Below are 23,875 nucleotides of genomic sequence, written 5' to 3'. Positions count from 1 at the left end.
GGTTGCTTATACGTTCATTGATACTAACTTTTATTTCCAGATTTTATTACTTATCATTCACAGTACATCTCCAAAAGGTAATTCATACCTAAACTATTCCCGATCAAGTTACAATACCAAAATTATGGAAACATTCAAGGTACAATTAGAAATTGTGGTTCAAAAATTATACATTTCTGGGAAAAGAAATATGGATTAAATTCTATATTATTTGTACTGTATTTGTCTTAGCAACAAAGACAACATTTAAAGAGAAAATGTGGCGTTTTTCCAAATTTTCGACCAATAATTTTCCAAACAAGACACCTTCAGGTCACTTATTTGTTTGCATTTCCTTGCATTCTCATTTGCCAAATGTATGAGACCAAAAAGGGAAATAAATTAAATGTAGAGAATTAAATGTACAATTAAATGTACTTTTGTTCATGCATTACTGGCTGGAAAAAAATCCCATGTTGAACAATAAACTAATGAATGGTATAAATTATGATAGTAGCAGGTATAGGTTGATCTCAGTTACTTTGGATGAAATATGTTAACATAAGAAAATGAAGTAGAATTCCAGCATGGAGAGCATTACAGCGTCTGTCAGGACACTGCAGTTAAATTCCTGCACGCTGATAAGTGCTTGCCTGTTGCATTCGCAATCAATATGGCACAAACTGTTCTGTTGATAGCCAGAACACAGGGAAACCTCAGCCAACAGAGAGATGAAATGTCTGTTGTTATTAGTTTGGTGAAACTAAACTATGGTGCTTCATAATGGGTGTTCACTATAATGACCCCTGCGAGCATGCATCAAGTTTCAAATTCCTTGTCAGCAGTAGTACCAGCTGCAATGCATGAATTGGCTTAAAAAACAAGTTATTGCCTTGGAGGCCATTCAAGATGTTTAATGTAATAGCAGGAATGTCCTATTATGTACAGTATAATATTTCAAGTTACTGCAAATGATATATTTGCATTTATATATTAACTATGACACAAAATATGGTCAATCATTTTCACAAAATAAATTATTTTACTTTTTACCATCAAGATGAATGCAAATTAATCAGCAGCAGCTGACTAGGCGAATAAAATAATTCCCACAGGATATCTTCAACTTGTACTTGAATGACCAAAATACTGACTTACTGTATCAAAGACGAAAAAAAACATTCGGTTATGTTAACGCTTCAAACAAAATGAGTATCTAGAGGACACAATTATGACAGTAATATTTATTTATTTTTGTCAAAAAAAATAGAAGTAATTTGCTCTCAGCATGAACAACAATCATAAACTCTCCCAGGAGCAGGGTGTGTATAATTTACAGAAGACAACAAAAATGATAGATTAGCCACAAATAAATGTGTACATACAAAATTCCAAGGAAAGGACAACACGGAGGAAAATAATTCCAAGTAAATACACTTCTGACAGCTTTTATGCTAAAATGATGTTATTAGATTGGAACAGATTGTATTGAGTTCCTGCTGTCAATAATTAACACATAGCTCCAAAACACTGAAGAGTTCGTGGTAAATAGTTCAATCTAAATATCCATTCTGACCAATCAAGATATTTTCATCAGATCTCACACTGTGCCAGCACCTGCTTGGACAAATCCAATAGAGCCAAAATGCCTCTGCCACTTATCAGTGGAGTAGATAGATCAGTATGAATTGGTGCAAAAGCATTGATCATTGTTCACGGTATCCATATGGTCGTGCATCTGGTCTCATAAGAAATCATACAAGTACCTGACTATATCAAAATTTACAGTCCTAGAAAGAAAAAAAATATGGTTAAGTTCATAATTTCACCTGATTTATCTTGTAAATTCTGCACTGATTACAATAATTAGAACATGCCCACATTAAAAATCTCAAATTGTGCTTAATTATTACTTATAGTTGATACATGTTTTAGCTATATGATCAGCTTCATCCGTAGTCCTCATCTAACACTAGAATGTTATTTATTCAAATGATCAATTCAGAACAACACCCTTAAATCAAAGCACCTCAGTAATATTCCACAGCCCCTGCACAGAAGGAGCTTCAGAAATTGCATGCTTGCCGACATTCCGACTAAGCATGGGACCAGTGTTCCGAGGGGAAGGATCAGCCAAAAGGAATAATGTTGGGGGAGACGGCGAGAGAGAAATTGCATTGAAGGAAGAAGCGGCAGCAAATGTCCTTGTAGGGAGCCCTTAGATGAATTTATGCATGCAAAGGATAAGCTGCCCTAGGCAACACTGCTTGACAACTTCAATATTCTGATAAACTGCATGACTAAATATGGTTAGAAATATGGTCAGTTCAATGTCTTCCTCTGCCTGATCACGAAGTTTTTAAAATGTGATTCAAGAATATCTGCAAAAGATACTTAACAATTCAGCTCTGATTCTCCATTAACTCCACAAATAAAACAGCAGGATTTTAAACACCTGGAATTGTTTTCCAGGGTGCTGTATTCAGAACGTCCAACTATTCAGTGAAAGGTATTTTCACATTTGCCCATTTTATTTAGCAAATACTCAAGATACTGATATAGTCTTCTGTCTTGAACATCTCTTAAAGTAGATGATGACAGTCATTTCAAAGTAGTTTTCAAAATTTGTGTTTCTGTACACGTTCCATTCATCACAACCCTTTTCTTTCAACTTCCAATTGAGAAAAAGCTCACCCACTTTCTGATGATGGATCAAAGTATAGGAAATAATATTTACAAACATTTTCTCCTATGTTATTGGTCTAATAAAGAACAATTGTGGAATAGTACAAAAAGTTGGCCAAACATTGAAATTCCCATTATTGAGTATTATTCAAATGAGATTAAATAAATGTTTGTAACAATTGATCATATTACTTTAAAATAAAATGTAAATGTATGCTTCTGCTTCACACAAAGGGTTAATATCAACCAAAACACACAAGTTGGACATTCTATTACAAGGGTAAAATGAACCATATTTCTCTTTTCTAATATGATACAACATGAAATTTAGCTTCACCCTTCAAGCCATGACCACCTAATGAGACTTAGTATTAATAACATTACAGGAAATTTGGAAAAGGTTCATAATTGGGCATTGTGTAAACACAATTTACATTCCATCAGTTTGCAAGATAAGTCTAAGCAAATATTATATGTTCTCTCGAGGCAGGTTTGTACCAGATATCAGTCAGCAGCTTCTGACATTGGCACTTGAAATCTTTCACAGCCATGGAAGCATTAGGTACGCCAATGTTAATGGAACAGACTGATCAATTGTCACTGAAAGGGATCAGCCATTTGTTGTCTTTGCCCACAGACTTTCTATGGACTCTACTCTGAAGCCTGTGGTGATTATATGTGGCATGAACACTTCTACAGGGGTTCTGGGACATGTGAGAACAGAGCGATAACTGCCTTGCAATCATAGTGGAAAATCTGTTACTGAGCAATTCAGATTTTGAACCAGGAAGTAATGCAAACTGCTGGATCAGGCAGCAAACGCAACGGGTCAGGCAGCATCTCTGGTGAACATGGATAGGTGACGTTTCAGGTCAGGGCCCGTCTTCAGCATGAATAATATTTCAATGGATAGAATTTCAAGTGCTAATGTCAGAATTCAAAAACAGATGTATGTAGGTGAGGGGGGTTTTGATAGGCAGATGGTTGGACAAATGCAAGAGATGAAAAGACAGAAGGTGTGGGACAAAAGGATTGAAGAGTTGCAAACTGTGAAGCTAGAGGAAGGAATGCAGGTGGGAGGGGAGAAATAGAACCATGTCCAGGTGGGACATGGGGAGATGGGGGGGGGGGGGGTGGGTGGAGGGCGGAGAAAGAAGAGGAAGGAGTTTGGTAGTTACCTTAAATTGGAGAATTCAATGTTCATACCAAAAATAGACACAAAATGCTGGAGTAACTCAGAGGCAGCATCTCTGGAGAGAAGGAATGGGTGACGTTTTCGAAAGAGAACCTTCTTCTTCAACGTTCATACCGTAGTGTTGTAAGCTAAACCCAAGTGGATACGAGATGTTTCCCCCAGTTTGCATGTGGCCTCCCTCTGTCAATGGAGGCGGTGGCCCAGGACAGAAGGTCAGTATGGGAATGGGAAGGGGAGTTGAATGGTTAACAATTGGAGTTCCAGGAGGTGTTTGGCATAACTGTCATCCAATCTATACTTAGTCTTGCTAATGTACAGGAGGCCACATCAAGAACACCAGATTCAGTAAATGAGGTAAGAGGAGGTGCACATGAACCTTTGTCTCACCCAGAAGCACTGCTGGGCAAGAGAGGAGGTATAGAGATAAATGTTACATCTGCTGCGGTTGCCGTGGAAAGTACCTGGGGAAGTGGTGGTTTGGGTGGGAAGGAATGAGTGAACGAAGGTGTTGTTTGAAGAAGGTGGAAAAAGACGGGGTTGGGAAGATGTGACTCGTTATAGTCTGGTTAATGTCATATTAGAGGTGATTGAAATGTTGGAGAATGATATGTTGGAAGAGGCTGATGTGGTGAAAGGCGAACACCAGGGGAACTCTATCCATGTTTCATTTTGGGGGAAGGAGAGCCCGAAACATACCCGCCTACATATTACATATAATGCTGACAGAAGGGATATTCTGAAATGAATTCAAAACAGTAAACACAAGGTATCAAAGTATAGCATCCCCTTCTACCTTAGGATGTAATGTGCTGTGCATAAACTGAAACCTTACTGGAGTATCAAAGATATATTTTTAATATGTTCCAAAATGCCAAGTGTAGGTTTTGTTATGTATTTATTATAAATCGTTCGTGAGTTTAAGTCAAACAGCTACATGCGTGCAATCTTTAAACCCAATATTCATGCAAGCACCAAAACTCCCACACCTCTCTTGATCATACCTGCGGGGAATCCTGGAATCCTGTGGGGACTCCATTTCATACCCAAGATATCTTTTCCTTTACTGTGGCTTTTGCTCCAAAGTTGGCATGGCTCCCAATTACATCTGCTTAATTTGCAACTTCTACCCTCAGACCTTCCCCTCCCATGAGGAAGGATAAGGGTTCCCTGATCCTTGCCTTCTAATTCACTAGTTTTTACATTCAACAGATCATTCCCTGAAATTTCATTCAAGATGTCACAACAAGCATTTCAACGAGGCAATCACTCCATTTTGATCCACTGATTCCCTCTTCCATCTCCACCAACAGCCAGCGCTCATCACAACAGCAGCTTCCCATACAGCAGCAAAATATGTAACTCGTGATCTTTGACCTTTTCCTTTTTCATCATCCAAGAACCCAACACTTCCAAGTGACACAGTAATTTACATGTGCATCTTCCAATTCAGTGACTACATTTAGAGCTTACAATGCGGTGTCCTTTCCACTGGAGAAATCAAAGGCAGATTGTGTGACTATTTTGCTGAATACCTCTATACCACGTGCAGGGGTGATCGAGTTTCCAGTTGCCTATCACTTTAATTCACCAAACCATTTCTGCTCTGATCTCTCACACTGTTCCTACGAAGACCAAAGTAATCTCAAGAAACAGCAATTCTTCTTCGTGTCAGTTCGAGGCTGACTTGATTTCATTCTAATTGTGTGTGAAGCCAAAGTAAATGATGAGGCCAAAGTGTGAACCACAAACTTTGTCAGATGGAGCAGCAGGTGCCTGATAGGGTGGGTGGGCCTACAGCTGGTCTCTTCATGCAGCTGTGTTCTTGATGATCAGTCTTGAGATTCTCCCTTTCGCCCAATATCACAGATATTCACTTTGTTCTCTACATTTCTCGTTCTTCTCTACAACTAGGTTTCTAACATCTATTTCCTCATGAAAAGTAATTGGCCTGAAATATTAGCTATTCTCCTCTCCACAGATGTCATCTAACCCGATGAGTATCTCCAGCATTCTATGTTTTTAAAGCCATTATATACTATTATACCTTGTCTACACATGATCCATAGCTTTCTTTTAAATCTTTATGCTTCAGCAATAGAAAACAACATTGCATACCTGGCAATTGCTCTGATGAAATCAAGACTTGCTGTGCATTTATACTTGGGCCCATCCAGCTGATCATCATGGCCAACTTGGGTCAATAGTTGAAGTGCCACCAGGGTAGTGATCTGAAGGTGCAAGCAAAAATGTGGACAACATTTTAATTACATTCGATATTATTGCACATCTTGAAGCGTTAAAATACAAAATGAAGCACTCAAATGCTTACATTATGCAATTAACATAATTCATAATAATTCACAACAATTATTACTACCATTAAATTAGAGCTCTCAATTGACTAAGTAATTGTAGGGCCAATCTAGAAAACTGCATGTCAATTAATCATAAGCAAATTCCATTCTGTCTATTATGAATTGACAAACAGTGATGCCTTAAGTTCCCAGACTGCATTCACTCCTCCATTGTTCGTCCTCTACTCTGTTTACTTTGATTCTCTGGGTTTGTTGCAATTCATCCCCACCTCTTTGATCAAATTCTCAAATATACATATACATTTTTTTCTAAAAATGAGTCATAATTGATTCACTTTACATAGTAAGAAATCAAATTAAAGATCTCTATACCATAGAGTCATTTTTAAGGGGCCGAAAATAAAACCACCAACACCACAATATCCCATCAGCACTGCACTGACATGTGAATGTGGATTATGTGGTCATGGCACCAAAATCATAACATAAACCATTAGCATTATGATTCAATAGTGAGACTGCTGTGTATTGAGACATAGCTGCTATCCATGTGGTACATATATTTCAAATCAATCCTCCAGCACTGCAATGGCCAATTTTCTTTTATTTTCTTTATTTCTGCATTAAAAAACATCCACAATTAGGCAATTAATGACTCCAGGAAAAAAATCATGTCTTCTTACAAGTATCTTAGAAATTAGCAGCTGTTCTTCAATTGGGACTTCACAGTCTTCTGACTATTACTCATAAAAGTTTTTTTCTACTGCCATTTCTTTCCACTCAACATTTGCAACTCAGTTCCGTTCATTTACGTTTTTGGCCATAACAAGCTCATGTACAGTGGAAATATGGGAAGGATGTGGGCGAGGAAAGAATTAATTTGTAGTTATGGCTATTTGATCAGAAACATGAACCAAGCCAAGCCTATCTTAAATTGAACCAGTACTGGATAAGGAGGATCATCTGCTGGCAGGAAAAGCATTGGCGATGATCCAAACACCAATACATACACACTGCTATTAAACCCCAATTGCAGGCAATTGTAGCAAAAAGAGGTTTCAGTGCTTCATTTAAATTTGCACATCTAATTATCGATTTCAACAAACACTAGATTTAGAACTCTGAATTAATAAAAATATTGCATCTTACTACATTCAGAGTAGTAATAAATGTTGCAAACTTTTAGAGATCTATATTACTTTGCTCAACCCAAAAGGCAACTTAAAAATTTCTTCCTTACTTCGGAAAACTGGAAAATTACTTGAATTAGAAAAACTAAAGGCGGACTATTCACTCACTGGACAATGACATGCGCTACAGATCAATCCACAGTATATTTGATTCACAAAAAGGTTATCTTACTAAGATCATATTTTTAGAAAATGGTGCAGTGTTTAGCAACAATCTGTTATTTCAGATTATACCACGGTATTTGTTAATCTATTCTCATTTAAATGCTCCATTTTATATTTTCTAAATTGCATACGTTTAATATAAACCGCCTTTTATTCATCTCCAGCTTGGAAACAATTACCAGACCCAGCTCCAAATGTTTAGGATAGTAAGTTGCAAACTTCCACCACATTCGGGGAAAGTGTTCATCCCGATTGGAGAGTCCAACTCCAATTTTAATATTGGGGTCAACCCTCCTGTAATGTTGCAAATTCTCTAATTGCAGAGTTTCTCTTCATCCATCCTAGTAAATACCTTCTGTGGCTTTCAATAGTCCCACGATTTTCAAAATTCTAAGGTTGCAAAATAAAACCTCTTCCCCAAAAGACAGTTGTCACCTACATTTCAGAGGTGGAACGTGATGCGTTTTTCATTGATGAGCACATCGTGGATCAAAAGTATATAAACGGAGGTGCAGGTTCTTCATGGTCTAATTGAAGTGTGGAACAAGTAAGGGATTGAATAGTTGTTGATTTGGCATATTAAAAGGTCCTTCAATAATGAAATACTTCAAGTTATATCCTTAAATCACTGGTGACTATTTCAACAGATATTTCAATTTATACTTCCAAGTAACAAGCAAAGAATTCTACTAGACAAGAATGCTGAAGCAAAGAAGGTAATTAAACCACTTTCTTTCACAGAAAACTTTTGGAATTTCCTACTTTACCAAGAAATGTATAAAATCTAAAAGCCATCTTTAACATCTTATTAGCCATGCACGTAAATGGAGGTCGACTCTTCTGTTCCCACTGCAGACCCTAAATATTGACCCATGTGTTACATTAGTACCACATCAGGTTTTTAAATCTGAAGTTACAACAGTGCATTTAACCAAATTCCACATTAATGCTTTTCACTGTTGCCAACTCATGAAGTGCAAGTATTTAATAGTGTAGGGAAAAAAACTGCAGATGCTGGTTTAAATCGAAGGTAGACACAAAATGCTAGAGTAACTCAGCAGGTCAGGCAGCATCTCGGGAGAGATGTCAGTCTGTAGAAGGGTGTCGACCCGAAACGTTACCCATTCCTTCTCTCCCGAGATGCTGCCTGACCCACTGAGTTACTCCAGCATTTTGTGACTACCTGCAAATATTTAATAACTGCCAAACAGATGCAACCCCTTTGCACTGAAAAAAATGTTTACTTTTTTTAAAAGCTCATGATTTTCAATACTTGTGACAAATACGCCCATCTGGTCAGCCACCTATGCTGTTTTCCTCTCTTGCCCTTGCCCCCTTGTTAATACTGCCCGAATATTCTGTTTCTTTGGCACCAAAATCACAACTTTTCTGGATATTATTCTCTCGTTCACTACTCCCTTCCCTACTCCATGATCCAATGCTAAAAACCCATGTTAATTAGTTAGTGAATTAGTTCCCTCTCTTTGTGAAGTCTACTCTTCAAGTCTGTCATCATTGCCTTTCTCAAATCACTTCTTCATTCTTGTAAACAATTGTCTCATTTGCAATATCCCAGAGTACTTCGACATGCCGTCACCCGTTCTTTCACACCACATCTATCATTCCTCTCTAATCAGGCTTCCGTCTCTGCCCAGAAATGAAATAGCCACTATCACAAATTACATACATTTCATTTGACTGTGACCAGGAATAAATATCTTTTCTTGATCTAGTTGACCAGAACCAACTTCATCAGACATCACCTCTAAAATATCCAGCTGAGTAGAATTACCGTTGCCAATTCCATTGTTATGTCTAATTGAAGCCAGAGTTATCCACAAGGGCATTGACTTCTGTGTATCTTGGCAAAGCTCAGCTTTATCATTCCTACTTCTTTTGTGTCCTCCACATGTAGGTTCTTGACAACACGAGTCCAATGCCCAGCATTTAAAAGATTTCCTCAATTGAAAGACAGAGCTGATTGCCTTTGTCTCCCTGGAGTGTGTGTCCTGTTTAACGACTCAGTCCCTCTCCTTAAGGGCCTGCCCCACTTTGGCGATTTTTAAGGCGACTACAGGCGACTAGGCTGTCGCCGCACAGTCGCCGGGGTGTTACGGGGTGTCGCGGGCATGGTCGTGAGTAGTCTCCAAAGAGTCGTAGCTTTTTTCTGGTTGCCACGGAATTTTCTCCCTGCTCGAAAATTTTCGGCGACTGCTGGCTTGACGCCAATGATCGTAGCATGTCGTCTCCTGTCGTGGGTGCTATTGTAGGTTGTCGCCAGGTGACTTAGATTGTCGCCGGTGCTGACGACGGTTATCCACCTTTTATAAGAATTTTGTTTGTTTGAATAAAGTTAATTTTGGACATTTTGACAAAAGATTGATGTTTGAAGTTATTGTATTTCAGAGTAGTTTCTCATGGCATCTCATTCAAATATTTTAATTTCATTTATTTTGACCAATAAAACAAACACAAACACAAGCATTGCACTGCATTGAAAAGCGAACTCTTTCAATTTATTTTGACATTGCACTGCATTGGGTCTCTTCAGGGACAAGGGTTTCAACCACACAGACCTCTTCTTGGGCTTCTTCTTCCCCATTCTTCTTGTCCTTCTGTCTTGCAGAATTTTAAGCATGAGGGCCGCTGCAAGCAGCAGGGCTTGTTCTTCTTGTAAGAGCAATGCCATCATATGTTGCTCCATGGCAGTCATGAAGCAGAATGATTGGAAACCCTACCCACACCCCTTTGGCACCAAAATTACGTGAAATGGCTACAGTTGTCATCAGTTGTGACCGACAGGGTCGTAGCTTGTCGAGGGTGGAGGTAGGTTGATTTCGGTTGTCGTAGCTTGTCGTAGGTACTGTCGTAGGTGGACGTCCTAAGTCGCGACGACTGGGTCGCTGGTTGTCGGTAGCTTGCCGTCGACTAGGTGGTAGGTTGTCGTAGCTTGTCGTAGACATTGTCGTAGGGGGAGTCCAGTCGCCGTTTTTTTGGCGATCTGCTACAACTTTGACAGTCGGCGGCAGTCGCCTTAAAAATCGCCGAAGTGGGACAGGCCCTTTAGCAATTGTCTTCAGCAGAGCCTGACGATTTGCAACCTTGTTACCACACAGAGATGTGTTCCACTCAACTCTATCAAAGCTAACTGCTAATGCAACCACTGCCCATATTTCTACTTCTAGAATTAATTATTTACTTGGCACCTGTATTTTCTGGTTCACATAAACATTTGCTCATTTATTACTGTTGTATTAATAAGCATCAAATGCTGCTCACCCCTCATCCTTACGCATGTGACCTACATGGCCTCCTGGTTCATTGCGTCCAATTCTAAAATTTTGCATCTGTTTTCTAATCCTTTAACAACATCACTTCATCCATCTAGTAATCTTTACTAGTAATCTTTACCATTCCTGCAAACTTTGAACATCTGAGGTCCTCCATACCTGTCATCTGTATCCATTCAGTTACTGTAGCATTAATGATCATGTGTTCATCTACTTCATTCCTCAGCCATGAGTCTGAAGAAAGATCTCGACCCAAAACATCACCCATTCCTTCTATCCAGAGATGCAGCATGTCCTGCTGAGTTATCCAGCGTTTTGTCTACTCTAGAATTCCCTACTGATATAACACCTCGTCTTTCATCCTTTAAGATAGTCTCAAAGCCTTACTCTGTCAAAGATTGTGACCATCCATTCCAAAAGCTACATGCTGGACTCAGAATCAAATTTTAACTGACCATGCTTACTAATTGTTTTGGGAAGTTCTACTCTGTCAAAAGTGCAATGCAAATACAAGGAGCATAATTAGCAAGTGGAAAACCTGATTGTATCGCTTTCCCTCCTTTATGATCTACATTTTAAATGAGAAGTTTGGTTCTCTGAGCATTCTTTGAAATGCTCTTTGAAAACATTACATGTTACTTTGAAAACATTTGACATGATGTTGAAAGAGGAATGTTTTGTCATAAAATTATGTATGTTTGAGATTCAGTGTCATCCAGGCAAGGATTATCTACTCTGCTCCGATCTGCATTTGATCATAGTTCACAAACATAATGTGCTTCAATATGACAGTGTCCCAGTGATCAGGATATTAAAGAGCTGTTGAAAAGTTAATAAACAGATTATGCTGAATTTAAATCCATGCCAATCCAGTTTGATGAGGATTTGGAGGAGGAAAGCAAAGAAGCCGATATTTGGAATTTGTAGCAAAAGCATTATCTTTGAAGGATGACATTTAATTTTTAATTTTAATTAAAATGAAATGCCCTTTACACTGAATCTTGCTCACTGCGGCAGCAGTGAGAATTCCACATCACTGTTAGAAAAAAAAAATATGGAATGAGCTAACACTGTAAAGGAATTAGCATCATTTTTTTAAAAAGACGAAAAGCACAGAACAGTATTAATTAGAATAAGTGAATAAATAAATGTTTTGTTAAGCAATTCTGATTTATTGATGACGAATTACAGGAACTGCAAACAACAAAACATGCTTGAGCTTTACAGGTTACAAGTACTGTAATGTAAAAAATGGATTGTATCATGGGATATCATCAACCGAAAGGATAGAAGTAACAAAAGCTGTAAGCAGCTAACAAAATTCTAGTTTTGGAATTATATTTTTCGTTAGCTGCACTGTACAGTAGAGATCCCGACTCCACAGACCCTTATTTGTAGGCGTTAAATTATTGGTAGATGAAAAAGGAAATAACCTCAAGCTGGGTCAGTTATCTTAGTAGATCTCTCTACAGGACACTATATCTGCACAGTAACAGCCCCAATTCCTGCATATATTTCAAATATTAAAATAATTACTTTGAAAAAATCTGGTCAATATTTGTATTTTTTCCAACAAATCACAAAACATTCAGATAATATGGCATAAAATCATAAATCATTGCACAAACAACTTTGTTATGGCTCAGAGACAAAATTACAGGAACAAATGTTATTCCTGGAATATCACAAATGCAGCATCATGAAATGTGGCAGGTACTAGAATAGATGGGTGATCCAGATTACACCCAGAGGGTGAAGTTGAAGTTTACCTCCACTGAGTGAAATGTGCTGTAGGAGTTAACTTACTGAGAAGGACACAAAAGTGCTGGAGCTACTCAGCGGATCCGGTAGCATCTCTGGAGAACATGGATAGAATTGGGGGGGATACCGACCCAAAACGTCACCTATCCATGTTCTCTAGAGATGCTGCATGACCCGCTGAGTTATTCCAGCATGGTGTCTTTTTGTGTAAACCAGCATCTGTTCCTTGTTTCTACTTCTTAATTTACGGAGATATTCTCAAATGCATTGCTGACCATCCTTGTAATTTTAAGTAGATTAGCTACATGTTTTGATTTTAATATTAAGTATTATATTAAGTAATTTATCTATTCCATAAAATCTTTAAAAATATATGCATCAGTGTAATGTAAAGAGCCAACTTGTGTCATTTACAGTGACCCAATTGGCAGCTAACAGGGCGAGCAGGTAGTGCTCTTTATCTATATACTAAAACTCTTGTTTGTTTGTTTGCTTGTTTGTTTGTTCCTGAACTGCAGCCAAAACGGTACACGATAGCGCGACAATTTTAGGCCCACCTTACTCATGGAAGAAGTTTCATTGAAATCGGTGTTATATTTTTTAAATTATTCGCATTTTAAAGCTTAAATCTATTTCCTGGGGAGGGGTGGAGGGAGGGGAGGGAAGGGAAGGGGGGAGGAGGGAGGATAAGGGGGTTGAGGGGGATGGAGTGGGGGGGGAGAAGGGGGGAGGAAAAGGAGGGGAGGGGAGGGGAGGAAGGGGGGAGGGGGGAGGAGGGGACTGAGAGGGTGTTGCAATGCAGGTTTGGGCCCAACAGGTCCATGCTCTAGTAAGCAAATAACAATCCCTTTCATTGTTCTCTATTATGTTGTTTTAAACACTGATCTGCTTATGTATTGTTTGATCAGGGCATTATTTTTATGTATAAAGCCTCAAATTGTCTTGAGTGTCTTCAAAAACAGACATCAGAATTTTCTGGTAGATATCCCACAATATGGCTTGCCAATTCAAATACTGTCAGCCCCACCCCGACACCCTCCGCCCCCCCCCCCCCCCCCCCCCCCCCCCTCACTCTCCAGACATATAATTCCTCAAAGTGTTTCTAATATTTAAATAATTTAATTCATGTACAAAACTTCATTTAAACAATGAGCTTCGTACACTTTAGCTACTATTTTAATACAAACTCATCACTCTTGACATTTCAGATTTTCTGAATTTCAATATTGCTCCCTCCTGTTTTCACTCCACTTTTTACACCCTCCTTTAGACAGTATAGTTGCATTACCTAGCCTTTGTCACCCTCTATCAACACAAATCTGCTGCTCCCTTTTCTTTGTCTCCACTCTATTAGAAGCATCCTTTTTTTTCTTTTCAAATCATCCCTCTTCTCTGCAATTCAACACTATTTTTCTACCTTGTGCTGATTCTAATGAAACGTCATCACCATGAAACATTAATTGTGTTTGTCTCTCCACACTTGTTGCTATGCCTGCTGAATATTTTGAGCATTTTCTTTTTTTAGTTTATATTTCCAGCACCCGCTTTTGCCTGTTTGACAAGGTGTTGGATAATGAAGCTGAGCAAGCAAATGTCATAAAAAGAAACCACTTTGTAAAACTGTGAAGGTAATCATGTTCATTTCCACTTTAGATAAAAAGCCACGTGCTAACAAAATGGTAAAAACGTGTAACCCAAACTAAACACAAGATTAGATAGCAGATAGAATAAATAAATATTGGTACAGAGTTAATCTAGGGTTTAGTATAGCTGATTCCACTAAGAAAACAGTCTGTGTTTCCTTAGATAAATGGGAAGAAATAAAATGAGAACACAACATTTTATTCTTACAGGGTATAAATGTAAGTCAAATCTATACAAGAAATTTCCTTATTTCAAAGATCATCTCCAAATCACAAATATTCTTCACTTGCAAACAGTATTTTGGGAGGAACTTCACAGTACAAAAGATTGTAATTGTACAAGGTGATCCACCACCATGATTTCAGGGCAATTAGGATTGGGCATTGAATACTAGCCTGTGCACTTCAAGGTTGTGTACTCAGTTCCCTGCTCTACTCACTCTATACCCATGACTATGTAGCTGAACAGTTCCAATTCCATCTTTAAACTCGCCGACAACACCACAGTTGGTCAAATTATATGCAATGATGAGTCAGAGTATAGCAGGGAGATTGATCATCTGATTGAATGGTGCCAAAACAACAACCTTGCTTGGGCAGTTTGCAGCCCAGTGGTATGAACATCGACTTCTCCAACTTTAGATAGTTCCTCTGTGCCTCCCGTCCCCTCCTCCTTCCCAGATCTCCCTCTATCTTCCTGTCTCCACCTATATCCTTCCTTTGTCCTGCCCCCCTGACATCAGTCTGAAGAAGGGTCTCGACCCGAAACGTCATCCATTTCTTCTCTCCCGAGATGCTGCCTGACCTGCTGAGTTACTCCAGCATTTTGTGAATAAATACCTTCGATTTGCACCAGCATCTGCAGTTTATCTTCTTATACAACCTTGCTCTCAATGTCAGTAAGACTAAGAAGCTGTAGGTTCACAATTCACAAACTTGTTTTCATTGATGGGTGGGGGGTCAACAGCCTCAAGTTCCTAGATTTGCATAGCTCTGAAGATCTGTCCAATGTTCAGCATATTGAAGCAATCATAAAGAAAACCACCAACACCTTTACTTCCTTCGAAGATTGATGAGAGTCAGTATGTCGATGAATACTCTTGAACTTCTACAGGTGTACGGTAGAGAGCATATTGACTGGTTGCATCACAGCCTGATTTGGCAATGCAAATATCCAGGAATAAAGGAGATTACAAAAGTAGTGGGCACTGCCCTGTCCATCATAGGTACCATCATCCACACTATTAAAGACATCTATAGGAAGTGCTGCCTCAAAAAGTCAACCAGTATCATTAAGGACTCACACCATCCTGGCCACACTCTCATTTCACTCCTGCCATCGGGAAGGTGGTATAAGATTCTAAAATCAGTGACCTCCAGGTTCAGCAGCATCTGCTTCTCAACACCATCAAGCTTTTGAATACTATAAACACAACTAAACTGTGAACTACATACTGTACTGGTTGCACCAAGGGCTTTCGGGTTTTATTTGCACCAATATTGATTTTGTAAAAATGTATTGATCCTCTCTTGTTTATGTTATTGATGTTTACAGATACCCGCCATGCTGTTGTAAGCAAAAATCCTATTGTTCTGTTTTCACTACATATCACAAATAAATACTCTTGACTCTCTCTCAATCGTGGAGTGGCGCTGCCATTCCTGGAGACAGACCTGGCGCTTCAACTGCAGGTGCAGCGCGGACTTACCATCGTGGAGCTTGCGATCCCTTTGCCGGGGATCGACTGTGGAAAGCTCCAACGGCAGGGCTGTGGACTTTTAACATTGTGGAGCCCGCTGTTCCTGGTTAGAGACCGATTCAGAAGCTCCAAGCCGCGGAGAGTTTCAATCGTCCCAACAAGGGAGTTTCAATCACCCCAACGTGAGGGCTTCGGATCGCCGGCTGCGGGAGCTTTGATGGCCCCAACTGCGGATGGTTCAACAGCCCTGACCGCAGGAGAATAAAAAGGGAGAAGATTGGACTTTATTACCTTCTATCACAGTGAGGAATGTGGGGAGCCGCGGTGGTGGATGGGTATGTTAACTTTTATTTTATGTGGCTGTGTGTCTTGTTGCTTTTCACTTAGTACGGCTGTATGGTAACTCAAATTTCACTGTACCTTAATTAGTACATGTGACAATAAACTGATCTTGAAACCTTGAAATCGATCAGTATGGATAAGCGAATTAACGTAAGGATATGGTCACTATGAGATCGATGAGAAACCCCTGATGAAGTGTGATGAAATGCCAAAGAAACTGAACAATAAATGTCCTTCCATTTTTAACAGAGAACACAGATTTTAGAAACCTTGACCCAATGTAAAAGCTGACATGGTGATAAATAGTTACAATTATGTCACTTTTATAATCATTGTAAATATCAATTTCATTGCCTTTTAAAGTCCCATTAATCACTGACCATTATAGCTGGATTTTTTTTTTTTTAAACCACTCATTCCAAATCTTTGTAATAATCATGAATACTTTTCTTGGCCAATTAACCACTGATTTATTTTAATAAGAGACTGCCATTGCACACAAAGATTTCAATTCCATATAATCAAATTGACAAAGGATATTGTTCTATAAAATAGAAATACAAGTGCTAATTTGAACCATTCCTCCAACCCAATACATAAATGAAGCATATAAAACTATTATTTTTTTAATAAATTTTGATTCAAGTTAATGCAAGTCAGATATACAGATAACTGGGCTAGATTAAAATACCATGAAGATTTGGAGCCCATTAGCCAGTTTACTTCTGGTATCAAATACTTCAAAAATCCATGTTTAATAAAGCAGAGATGTTGCCAAATTCATACATATAGCCTCCCTTGCTTGGTATAAATCATATGTCAAAGGCTTTTGGATGATTTAAGAACCAAATCTCACCACCTAAACATACTTTTACTTACAATGCATATTCCATTAAAAGGATAATATAAGACTAAAGCCAAAACCTGCTGCACCTGTCGTCAAATAAACACATTTGATCACTTCACTCCTAATTATTGCCCCATATAGAGCCCCTGCCTTATGGCTATTTGGATTACAGAAATTAGCCCTTACCAACCACTAATCAGGAATTTGAAATACGGAATTTGTGTGAACATTTTTTTAAAAATCAACATCATTTTTTTCATCTCGTGTTTCCTAATGCATGTACAGAGAAAATTGCTTAGTGCTACAGAAAATAGTTTTCATTCTTGGCTGATTTTTTTTCAATTGCTTTTGATTTTGAGCTGAATAAACTCAATATGTTAAGCGGAGAGAAACTTTTATGGATATGAACTCATCTGATTCACCTAAGCATCCTCAGAAAGATATTTGAGAAGTACCATACCTTATTGTGCAGTGGACTGCCTATAGCAAGAATATGCTCTCCCTTCAATACCAAACACTGTGTTTGGAGTCTGTAAAATATTATCAGTGGAAATGCATTACTATTATCCAGAAAACAGATTAAGTCTAAAGCAGTATAAACATCAACTGGAGTAACTGTACCTACTTTGTCAAATTCTGTTGTAAAAAAGACATTTACTGATAAATGTACCAGCAGTACAAGTTTGGAGGTCCGATACACCACTTGAACCTATGCCCCAGAGAACTTGAAGCAGATGGCCTGCTGCCCCACAGATCACTGGCCATGATTAAGCAATGCCCAAATCCACTGGGATACAAGTACTGAGCTTCAAGTTGATTATGTCCTGTCAGCCAAGTATTGAGAGACAATGCATTAAAGTGATGAAAAGAAGGCTGCTCAGGAAAACTAATATATTTATCTTGCAGGTACCAGAGAAGGCACATCAAATAAACATATATTCATCTGGGCTATGGCAAAGGCTTCAAACTGCAGAGATTAAAAGAATAAAGAGAAAAAACATTTTTATTATGGAAGATTGAAAGGCTGGGGGTGCATTGCTGGAACTCATGATTAAAAGAGTGACCATCTATATATATACATATATATTATATTACTAAAACTCTCGGTTTGTTTGTGTGTATATGTTGATATATGTTTATGTGTGCACCATGCCCTCTACCCAGCCAAACCGGTACACAACAGCGCAACAATTTTAGGCCCACCCTACTCACCATTCGCCCCGTGGTCTGAATAAACCCACTTTTGTTACTTTTTAAAAACAATTTACCGAATAAACGTTAATAAAAGTGCCCCCCCCCCGGGCGGACTGGCTCCCATCCCAGCGTGCCCTGCACCTGACCTTCCTCCCGTGATGCAGCGTGCAGTAGAGGATCCACAAGATGGCTGTCCCCGCCGATCGTAGCCAAGCAGCAGGAGAGGCTTCGGCACCACGCCCGGCCCGCAGGAGAAATGGGGCCGAGGTCAGTGCCTTTTCCCTGTCCCCCCTTGCCCGCCCACGGCCACGGGGGCACTCCCCGCCCGGCAACGGGTCCACAGTTGGGCCAAGGGGGGAGGAAAGGGGTGAAGGGGGGAGAGGGAGGATGGGGGGGGGGGGGGAATGGGGGGTCGGGGGGGAGAGGGTGAAGGGGATGGGTGAAGGGGAGGGGAAGGGAGGAGGGGAAGGGAGGAAGGGGTGCTGCACCAATGCAGGAGAGGTTTGGACCCAACGGGTCCACTTGTAGCAACATAAAATTAGAATGATAGTTTATTCCAACAGTTAAAAGGAACATACATTTTGGGAACACAAGTTTGTTAATCACACTGGCTGGTTCAAAGATTTTTTAGGTTACAACTTCAATTCAAGTATTTTTAGCTCTGCAATGTTAAATAGCTAGTTATGAATTTTCATTTTGGCGTACAGTAAAACATAAAAGTTTAACAAATTTCAGATCAGCATTTAATTTGAGAGTTACTGGACAATATGTACATTTGTATCAAATCTGCTTGCTTATACCCAAAGAAGATATTTTGAATAAATGATTCCAGAAGATAAATTATTTGTCACCAGCAAGTTGATTCTATGAACAGCTAAGATAAATCATCTGCAGGTTCACTGCTCATTTTAGCAAATAAATGAAGCAATTGTTAATGGAGTTTCATTAAACCAGAAAATAATCCCACATGGAAACACACTCTTGAATCTGATGATCTTGGGGTGCAAAAATCAAACAAGTCTTTGCTAACGACTTTTACAAAGTAAAACAGGTACACCTGTAAGATAACGTCTTGGTCACAGTCAACTTCTGGAATTGACTGATTTTCAAAACTGCCTGTGAAGTCATACTCTCTGATTAAAGAGCCCAGAATATAGTGGCACATGCCAACAAGGAACAATAAAATGGTGCACAAGGAACTGCAGATGCAGGAATCTTGAGCAGAAACCAAAGTGCTGGAGGTACTCGGCAGGTCAGGCAGCAGCTGTGGAGAGAATGGACAGGCGATGTTTCAGATCGGGTCCCTTTTTCAGACTGAGGAATTATTTCAGAGTAGGCATACTTTGAGGAGATTTTCCAGTGGAGCAATAAAGTGAGGACACAAGAAACTGCAGATGCTTGAACAAAAATATAGTGCTGGAGAAATTCAGCCAGTCAGGCATCTCTGGAGGAAAGGAACAGATGACATTTCCAACTAGGACATTTCTTCAGACAGAAAACTGGTGCCTATTGTTATTTAAAGGAGATATGTTGCAGTGAAATTCTCGACCTTTGATTCCATTGTGTCTGCAGTAGTTCAACAGCACTGAAGACCAGTTTATACCTTGTATTGGCCATAGATGACTGAGATGGAGACGAAACATAAAGATGAACTTTTTTTACAGTTGGGTTTTTGATCTCATTTAATTTGGTGCATGTGTTCTTGTCAGTCACCTGAGAACATGTGAAATTTTGACAATAATTGCAAGTTTGAGAATTAACCAACTGATAATTTTAAACTCAAGATAACAACATTGTTTTAAAAATAAAACTAGGCAAGACAGAAAAGACAGTAAAGACTAATTTAAAACCTGAGTGATATAAATTTATTTTCAGAATGATACATCTGAAATAATTCTTATTAGTTTCCAAGAATGTAGGAAAGAGAAATATTTCTGCTTCATGCACTTGGTCCAATACTACGTTCTTGATGTGCTTTTGAAAGAGAATAAATAGCAGGGCCACAAGGGAAAAGGGATGGGGAAATGGGATGGATGAAATTGCTTTGCTGAGAAGCTACAAAGACCAGATGGGCTGCACGGTTTTCATCTGCACCATAAATTTGAAAATTCATACTGATAACTAGTGCTGCAGAGTGAAAACTACAATGAAATACAGTAATTATGTCAACCACAGCATTATAGTATTAGAAATTACTAAGTCAGGGATGCAGTGAGAAATAAAGCCAGCATTTCAAAATATTAGATAAAAATCCAGAGCCCTTGACTTCAAACTCTAATATTGATATTTTAGCTTTAATAAGAAAATGTGATGGACTGTGACACCTAGTGGAGTGATTACCAAATAGAAAATATTAAATTTGAATCCAAGCCTGCATTGTGATTTGTGCTCAATGAATAAACAAAGGGGTGATCTCCTGCATGATTTCATGCACGACACATCAATAAATTGTATACCGAGTGCACATTCACACCTCTTTCTTTCTTCTAACGCCTATTATTCTTAACCAAGAACCACATTTCAATTCAAGTAGCACAGCATCTATCACAATGCAACAGCCACAAACGTGTCAACGAGCTGATGGCCCGAGAACAAACCTACTCTCAACCTTCAATACAATCTCAGATTCAGAAGCTCCTTCTCCCCAATATATCTATTCCCACCCCCTTACAATTTGCAGAAAAGTTATCATTCAACCCCAATTCCTAGCCCACTGATTTTCAGTCCTTTCTTAATGTGATTCTGTTTTCCACTTTGCACCCCCCCCCCCCCCCCCCCCAGCTCTTTCCATACACCTGGCTCAAACCATACCTTGTTTCAACACTGGCCCATTCCAACCTGCAGTAACAACTCGTCATCTTGGTAGGTTTCCCCAAATATCCGGTTTGCTCTTACTTCTTAAAAGCATTGAAGGCATGCGGTTTAGCAACAATTGCAATGATTGTTTTGAAATGCATGATTTAAAATATTCTGTTTGTCAACTGAATGACTAAATATAACTTCAGACATTATATACATACTTTTAAACAACTGGATCAATCAGGAAAAGGTAGCTACATCAAATATGAAAGTGACTGCGGTGCTTTCTGAGTATAATATACTTTAAATATTGGGATGTATAAAAGGAATACATCCAGGATTTCAATATTTTAGCAATATTTTAAAGCCAATTTTGAGCAGGCCATATTTATGGTCATCAGAGATAAACATGATGAAACTATGTGGAGAATGTAATATGATCTCCAAAAACATTTTTTAAAATAGTTGAACCCTAGACTAGCTAGGATATCCTCTCAAGGGAAAATACAGAGCTACTGCTGAGGAGGAAGGAAGGATGGACAATAAATGAGGAGTGGGAACACCTAAAAGCTGCTTGGAGCTCAACCTGTGAGGAGGCCCTAGGGAGAAGGACCCAAAAGCACAAGAAGTGGATAACACCAGAAACCCTCAACACAATCCAACAGAGGAGAAAGTTCAAAGAGAAAGTGAACAACAAGAACAAGAGCTGAAAAGGCTTTGGTCCAAAAGGAGTACAACAGATGTCACAAAGGAGTGCGAAAGAACATCAGGAGGGACAAGAGAATACAGGTGGAGAGGCTAGACAAGTAGGCAGAAATTGTGGCGACTCAAAGGAACATGAGGGAGTTATATACCATCACAAGGAAATTGTCCGGGACATACCTGCATAGTAATAAGCCAATTACAGACAAGAACGGCCAACTGCTTTCAACCCAGGAGGCGCAGCTCGACAGATGCGTAGAGCATTTCGAAGAAGTTCTAAACAGATCATCACGGCAGTACAGCCACAGATTCCCAAAGCCAAGATACCACTACAAATTAAGTGTAATAGACCAACAAAATCAGAAATAAAGGCTGCAATCAAGTAACTGAAAACTAGCAAGGCAGCCTGCCCTGACAATATTCCACCTGAAGCCCTTAAAGTAGATATAGACTCATCAACAGACATGCTCTATGGCTTATTAAAGGAGGAGCCAGCGCTGCCGTCGCAGCTGCGGCTTGCCTGCAGTCCGTCTGTCTTTTGTGTTTTTTGTTGTTTTTGTATGAATTGTAGTTTTAATATGGTGTAGTGTTTGTATGTTATGTGGGGGGGAGGGGGTGGGAGGGAACGGGAACTGTAAAAAATTCTCTCTCCCGAACGGAGACACGAACTTTGTTTCTGTCGTGTCCCCGTTCCCGCTGCGGCCTACCACCGGCCATGCACCTGGGACCACCTGGGGCTCTGGTTCGCAGAGCACCGTGGCCCGGACTCACCACCTGCGGCGCTGGCTGCCTGCGGATGCTGCGGGAGCGGCTGCAACTCGTCTCCGGAGGCTCCGGTGCGGGCCGTGTGGACGTCGGAAGCCCGCAGGCCCCTGGGTGGGGGCCGACATCGGGAGCACCGGCAGCGGCAGCGTGTTCGCCCGCCACGAATCGCGGGGCTTGGGTTGGCCCGCCGTGGACCTTTCACCGTCCGGCGCGGCCTGGAATAGGCCGCGGGATTTTCACCGTCCGGCGGGGACTTCAATGTCGGGAGCCCCGACCGCCCCGACGTGGCAACTCCAACAGCCTGACCGCGGGAGAAGACGGCAGGGAAGAGAAAAGACATTCTGGCCTTCCATCACAGTGAGAAGGGACTGGAGGAGACTCACTGTGATGGATGTTTCTTTTTGTTTGGTGTTAGTGTATGATTGTATGTGTTATTGCATTTTTATTGATTATTCTTATTGGTCTTAGTGTTTCAACTGCGGGTAATGTTTATGTGTATTGACTATTGACTATTGATTTGGGAGAATTTGGGAAGAGGAAAAGACACCCACAGAATGGCCAGATACATTGTGAAACTGCCAAAAAATGGTGACCTAAGAAAATGTAACAACTACCGAGGGATCACCCTACTTTCTGTACCCAGTAAAATTCTCAACCAAGTCATCTGCAACCGTCTTCAGGAAGCTGTAGACAAGTGGGCCCAGGACCAACAAGCAGGATTCAGGAAGGATCACTCATGCACAGATCACAGAGCAACACGACGCATCATCATTGAACAGTCTATTGAATGGAATACGTCCCTGTACATCAACTTCATCAACTTTGAGAAAGCGTTTGACAGCTTAGACAGGACAACACTATGGCACCTAATGGACCACTATGGAATTCCCACCAAGATCATAAACTTAATCAAGAACTCGTATGATGGAACCTCATGCAAAGTTATGCATGCAGGCCAGCTCTCCCAGAGCTTTAGTGTCAAGACAGGCGTCAAGCAAGGATGTCTACTGTCACCATTCCTGTTCCTCCTGGCAATTGACTGGATCATGATGGAAACAACTGAAGGGAAAAGAAATGGAATTCAGTGGACAATGTGGGAGCAGCTAGATGATCTTAACTTTGCAGACAACATAGCTCTCCTTTCACACACACAGATAGAAATGCAGAAGATGGACAGACTCTCACAAGCTGCAACAAAACTTGGTCTTACACCCAATACAGCAAAGGCACAGGTGATGAAGATCCACTCCAAAACCAGCAACCCTATCCTCATGCACAGCACTGCCCTAGAGGAGGTAGAAAT

The 23,875-nt window shown here is 39.9% G+C and overlaps 1 protein-coding gene across 3 annotated transcripts in view; it reads right to left on the bottom strand.

Moving 5' to 3' along the window:
- Positions 1–1,027: 1,027 nt before the first annotated feature.
- Positions 1,028–23,875, bottom strand: part of orc5 (origin recognition complex, subunit 5) — a 59,212-nt gene continuing 36,364 nt past the window's right edge. For 2 of the 3 annotated variants that reach the window (XM_078419698.1, XM_078419699.1), the window contains exons 14-15: positions 5,975–6,087; positions 1,076–1,769 (exon numbers count right to left, since the gene is read on the bottom strand). In XM_078419698.1, coding sequence (XP_078275824.1) covers positions 1,724–1,769; positions 5,975–6,087 — 159 coding nt within the window. In that variant the 3' untranslated portion in view covers positions 1,076–1,723. Of the gene's footprint in view, positions 1,770–5,974; positions 6,088–23,875 lie in introns of all 3 variants that reach the window. The other variant, XR_013548785.1, reaches the window with a different exon arrangement.

The sequence above is a fragment of the Rhinoraja longicauda genome, chromosome 23 (genome assembly GCF_053455715.1).
Source record: "Rhinoraja longicauda isolate Sanriku21f chromosome 23, sRhiLon1.1, whole genome shotgun sequence".
Taxonomy (NCBI): Eukaryota; Metazoa; Chordata; class Chondrichthyes; order Rajiformes; family Arhynchobatidae; genus Rhinoraja; species Rhinoraja longicauda.
This window is presented reverse-complemented; position numbering and strand designations above follow the sequence as displayed.